General features: G+C 38.6%; 1 protein-coding gene across 1 annotated transcript; it reads right to left on the reverse strand.

Annotated features, from left to right (window-relative positions):
- Positions 1–1330: 1330 nt before the first annotated feature.
- LOC137783150 (trace amine-associated receptor 13c-like) lies at positions 1331–2885 on the reverse strand. The gene is made up of 2 exons (XM_068572938.1): positions 2713–2885; positions 1331–2150 (listed from the first exon to the last, which is right to left on the reverse strand). The coding sequence occupies exons 1-2, from the start codon at positions 2883–2885 to the stop codon at positions 1331–1333; spliced, it is 993 nt and encodes a 330-aa protein (XP_068429039.1).
- Positions 2886–3626: the final 741 nt, after the last annotated feature.

The raw sequence follows: 3626 nt of genomic DNA on the forward strand, positions 1-3626 counted from the left end.
GTTTTGTGGACGTGGAGAAGGCTTTCAACCGGGTCCCTCGGGGGTTTTGTTGGGGGTGCTGCAGGTGCTGGACCTGTTGGCATGGGCTATCCAGTCCCAATAAAAACATGACAAACTCAATTCAAAGTTGTAGGCTTTATTGTCATTGGAGTGTATCACATTTTCATATCTGTGTTTAGTGTTTACCAATATAACTTTTATTAAAAATTAAATTTGTTTTTACTGTCATTTTCATACGCACAAATAACAGTTATTCTATACCAGGATTAGGTAAACTACTGCCCGCACATACGTATACAGCCTGTTGGGCATTTTAATCCAGAAGAAGAATATAATCATTGTAAAATTAAGAATAAAAATAAACTTTAAAATTCAATACATTTAATAAATGTTTATAAGTTTTGATAATGACCACTAGGACCATCAATAAGGGCAGGTATAAAATCAAACTTGTGGTGCAGCACCATACCTATCAGCAGGCAATGACTTTTAAATTTTAAGGCAGGAAAGAAAGGTGTGGCGAGCTCAGCGACTTGACTGTCAGAGATAAGAACTTCCGTCAAGGTTTCACATTTATGAAATAACTGAACTGCATGCTGGGTCCTCCTGTCAAACTGTCACGAAAAGTCTCCTGTGCTACGGAGAAGTATGATAAATGGGCAATCCTGACTCAGCATGCACTTTGGCGGTGTAATTTCTTAATGTGCAACCATGACTGAAGTTGTTACCCTGTCACATAAGTAGCACCCGCTGCGCCCTCAGCTTAACATTGAGACATTGTTGGACCCTGAGCAAAAAATTTGCCCACCCCTCTTCTATACAATAAAAAGTGTATTTTGCTTGGTCCTCCTAACACAGAATTACAATAAACTTAAGGTAAAATAAATAAAAATAACCCACAAAATATGAAATATGTAACAGTGTTGCGCAAGAATATGATAGCCCAATTGTATTGCTATGATAAATTTGATGAAATAATGATTTAATGGCTTTAATGTTGCTTGATGTTTTTTAAACAATATTCAACAGTGACTTTGCTGGAGATTCTCTCTGTTTGCATCAGGATTTAAACCTGATGTTGTTTTGTTGCAAATTAAACAAGAAAAAGAGAAAAAAAAAAACACAAATGATCATCTCGGTTAGTATACAAACTCAGAATAAATGCTGCTCTTTATTTACCAGATAATACAGCCTCAAAAAGATTCTATGCTGAAACATGGCTTAATAAAGAGCCGTTTTTGACTCTTTTCTTTCCTATTTTGTTCTTTGTTACATCAGCACTTGGTGAAGTAGCAAGAAGTAAATAATTGTAATCACTCTACATCCATCTCTACATTATGTTTGCATCACATGAGCCAGGCTGCAGTATCTGAAGTGTGACAATGAGTTTAATAGATTTCCTAAACCAGGGGTAGAAGAAAGCATAAACCACTGGGTTTACACTGGAGTTACAATGAAGTAGCCAGCCACTAAAAATTGAAAATGCCATACTTGTTGACATCTCCTGGCCCGCAAAAGAGGGATAAAAATAAGGACAGAAACATATCAGAAACACAACCACAACAATGCCAAGAGTCCTGGCGGCCTTCCTCTCAGATTTCTTCGCGGTTATTGTAACCGAACCCTGGAGTGTAACGGCTGCAATATGAGACCTCATGGCTCGAGCCTGAGACACAGCCGCCACAAACACTCTCATGTACAGAACTATAATGACGGCAATGGGGCCAACAAAGGTCATCAAGACATCAACAGCTCCTTTTATGAAGTCCATCACAACCACACACTCTCCATGGCAGGAATTATATTGATCTGGATGTTTCAGGAAGTCTATCAGCATCACAGTATTATAGAAAACAGAACACATCCAACACAGACAAATGCAGATTTGAATTCTTCTGTGAGTCACTTTGGTATTGTAGGACAAAGGGTCACAAATGGCCACATATCGGTCAACTGATATGAGCACCATGTTTCCTACTGAGGCAGATGTAAGGATGAAAGCGGTGTAGTAATACAGTGCACATATCATGCTTCCCAAAAACCAGCAAGCACCTAAAAAAAAGATTTGAACCGGCATCATCAGGAGGCCAACAAGGAAGTCTGAGACAGCCAGGGAGAGGAGGAGGAGGTTGGTGGGGTTGTGGAGCTGCCTGGAGAGGAAAAAAGTATGAATAGTGTAATAAACAAAATATGAAAAATACAATGCAATATAGATCATGCAGTTATAGTTTCCAATAAACAAATATGCGTAATACTTATGGCTCTGTATATTTGAACTTTTAATACTAAGTTCTCTGTAAATTGTACATTTCTATCAATTTTGGTTACACTGATTATCTATGAAACTTTTTTTTTCAATAAAGCTCAGGGAAGTATTCTGATGAGAATTTTTTTTACGTCTAACCTCTCCTGCACAATGTTCAAACTTTCTTTTATTTGTCCTATATTTTCAAATAAAACAGTTAATACAAAAAGCCAAGATGTCCTCATGAACGGACATGAGCAACATATGCAGTAAATGTACCAGTTCTGTATAATATCCTATGTGTAGAGGAGGAGAAGGAGGAGGAGGAGGTCAGAGCGCATGCAGCAGATTAGATTCCAACATTAATACCATTAATGCATTCACTGATCGTCACAGAGTTTATAATTATAAGTTTTACATTGAGATAAACATTATTCTATGATATGCTTGTAAGTTTATCTGTATGCCTGAAGTGGGAGATGGAGATGATGACCAGCAAGTTGAGAGCCGCAGTGATCAGAGAGATGGAAGACAGAAAGACGTAAAGGAATATGTTGTCAGCATGAGGCTGCATCGACTTTCTGCAGGAGGTGTTGAGTAGTTGTGGATAGCAGAGTTCAGCTCCTTCCAGCGTCTCCATCATCAGCAGAGAAAAGGAGACGAGAGGCTGCTGAGCTCTGGCAGCTTTCTGACCGAAGTCCTGAGTCACAAAGCTGATAGTATCTCGCTCCTCCCTCTATTCCCATGACGGAAAAAACAAGAGAGTCATTTGATTATGAAATACATTCATCGTTGAACCAGATGTTTTTTTGTAGGTTTAGCAAAAATGTAAGTAACACAATAAAACATTATGAATAAAAATAGGTTTAATAAAATATATGGAATACAAATTAACATTGTAATGCATGCCCCGTCCTCAAACCAGGATCTACTTTTCCAACTAGACCCGAGGGACACGCACCAATCTGGATGTATTCTGTTTGGGGCTCAAAGAGTTAAACAGTGTCAAACTCCTCGAGTGGACACAATGAGTACATTTTTATGCCATTGTGGTCTGATCATTGCCCCTGCTGGTCAACAATGTATTCTGATACTTGATAACATCTGTGTTTTTGTTTACCTAGATGACATTTTCATCATACGGTCCAAGGAACAGGCGTTCGTTCTAGAGAACAAACTATGTCTGTTTGCCGTCTTGGAGGTGTCTTCCATGGAGTTTACCGTCAATGCCAGAAACCCACCCAATGGACCCTGTCAAGGCATGTTCAGGTCCTGATCAGGCATAGCAACTTTTGCAAGATGCTGTGTGTTGATTTTAAATATTATTATTTTTGTTGAAAGGCAACCAGTGCTAGTATAATTTTGACTCAAATAATCAATG

The sequence above is a fragment of the Clinocottus analis genome, unplaced genomic scaffold (assembly GCF_023055335.1).
Source record: "Clinocottus analis isolate CAN_PGR_092001 unplaced genomic scaffold, fCliAna1.0.p SCAF_12, whole genome shotgun sequence".
Taxonomy (NCBI): domain Eukaryota; kingdom Metazoa; phylum Chordata; class Actinopteri; order Perciformes; family Cottidae; genus Clinocottus; species Clinocottus analis.

Bases quoted from the DNA above. Each gene is read 5' to 3' on its own strand.
- LOC137783150 (XM_068572938.1), bottom strand. From the start codon at position 2,885: ATGGAGACGCTGGAAGGAGCTGAACTCTGCTATCCACAACTACTCAAC. The intron at 2,151-2,712 runs GCATACAGATAA...TTTCCTCTCCAG, and splicing joins ATCTCCATCTCCCACTTCAG to GCAGCTCCACAACCCCACCA.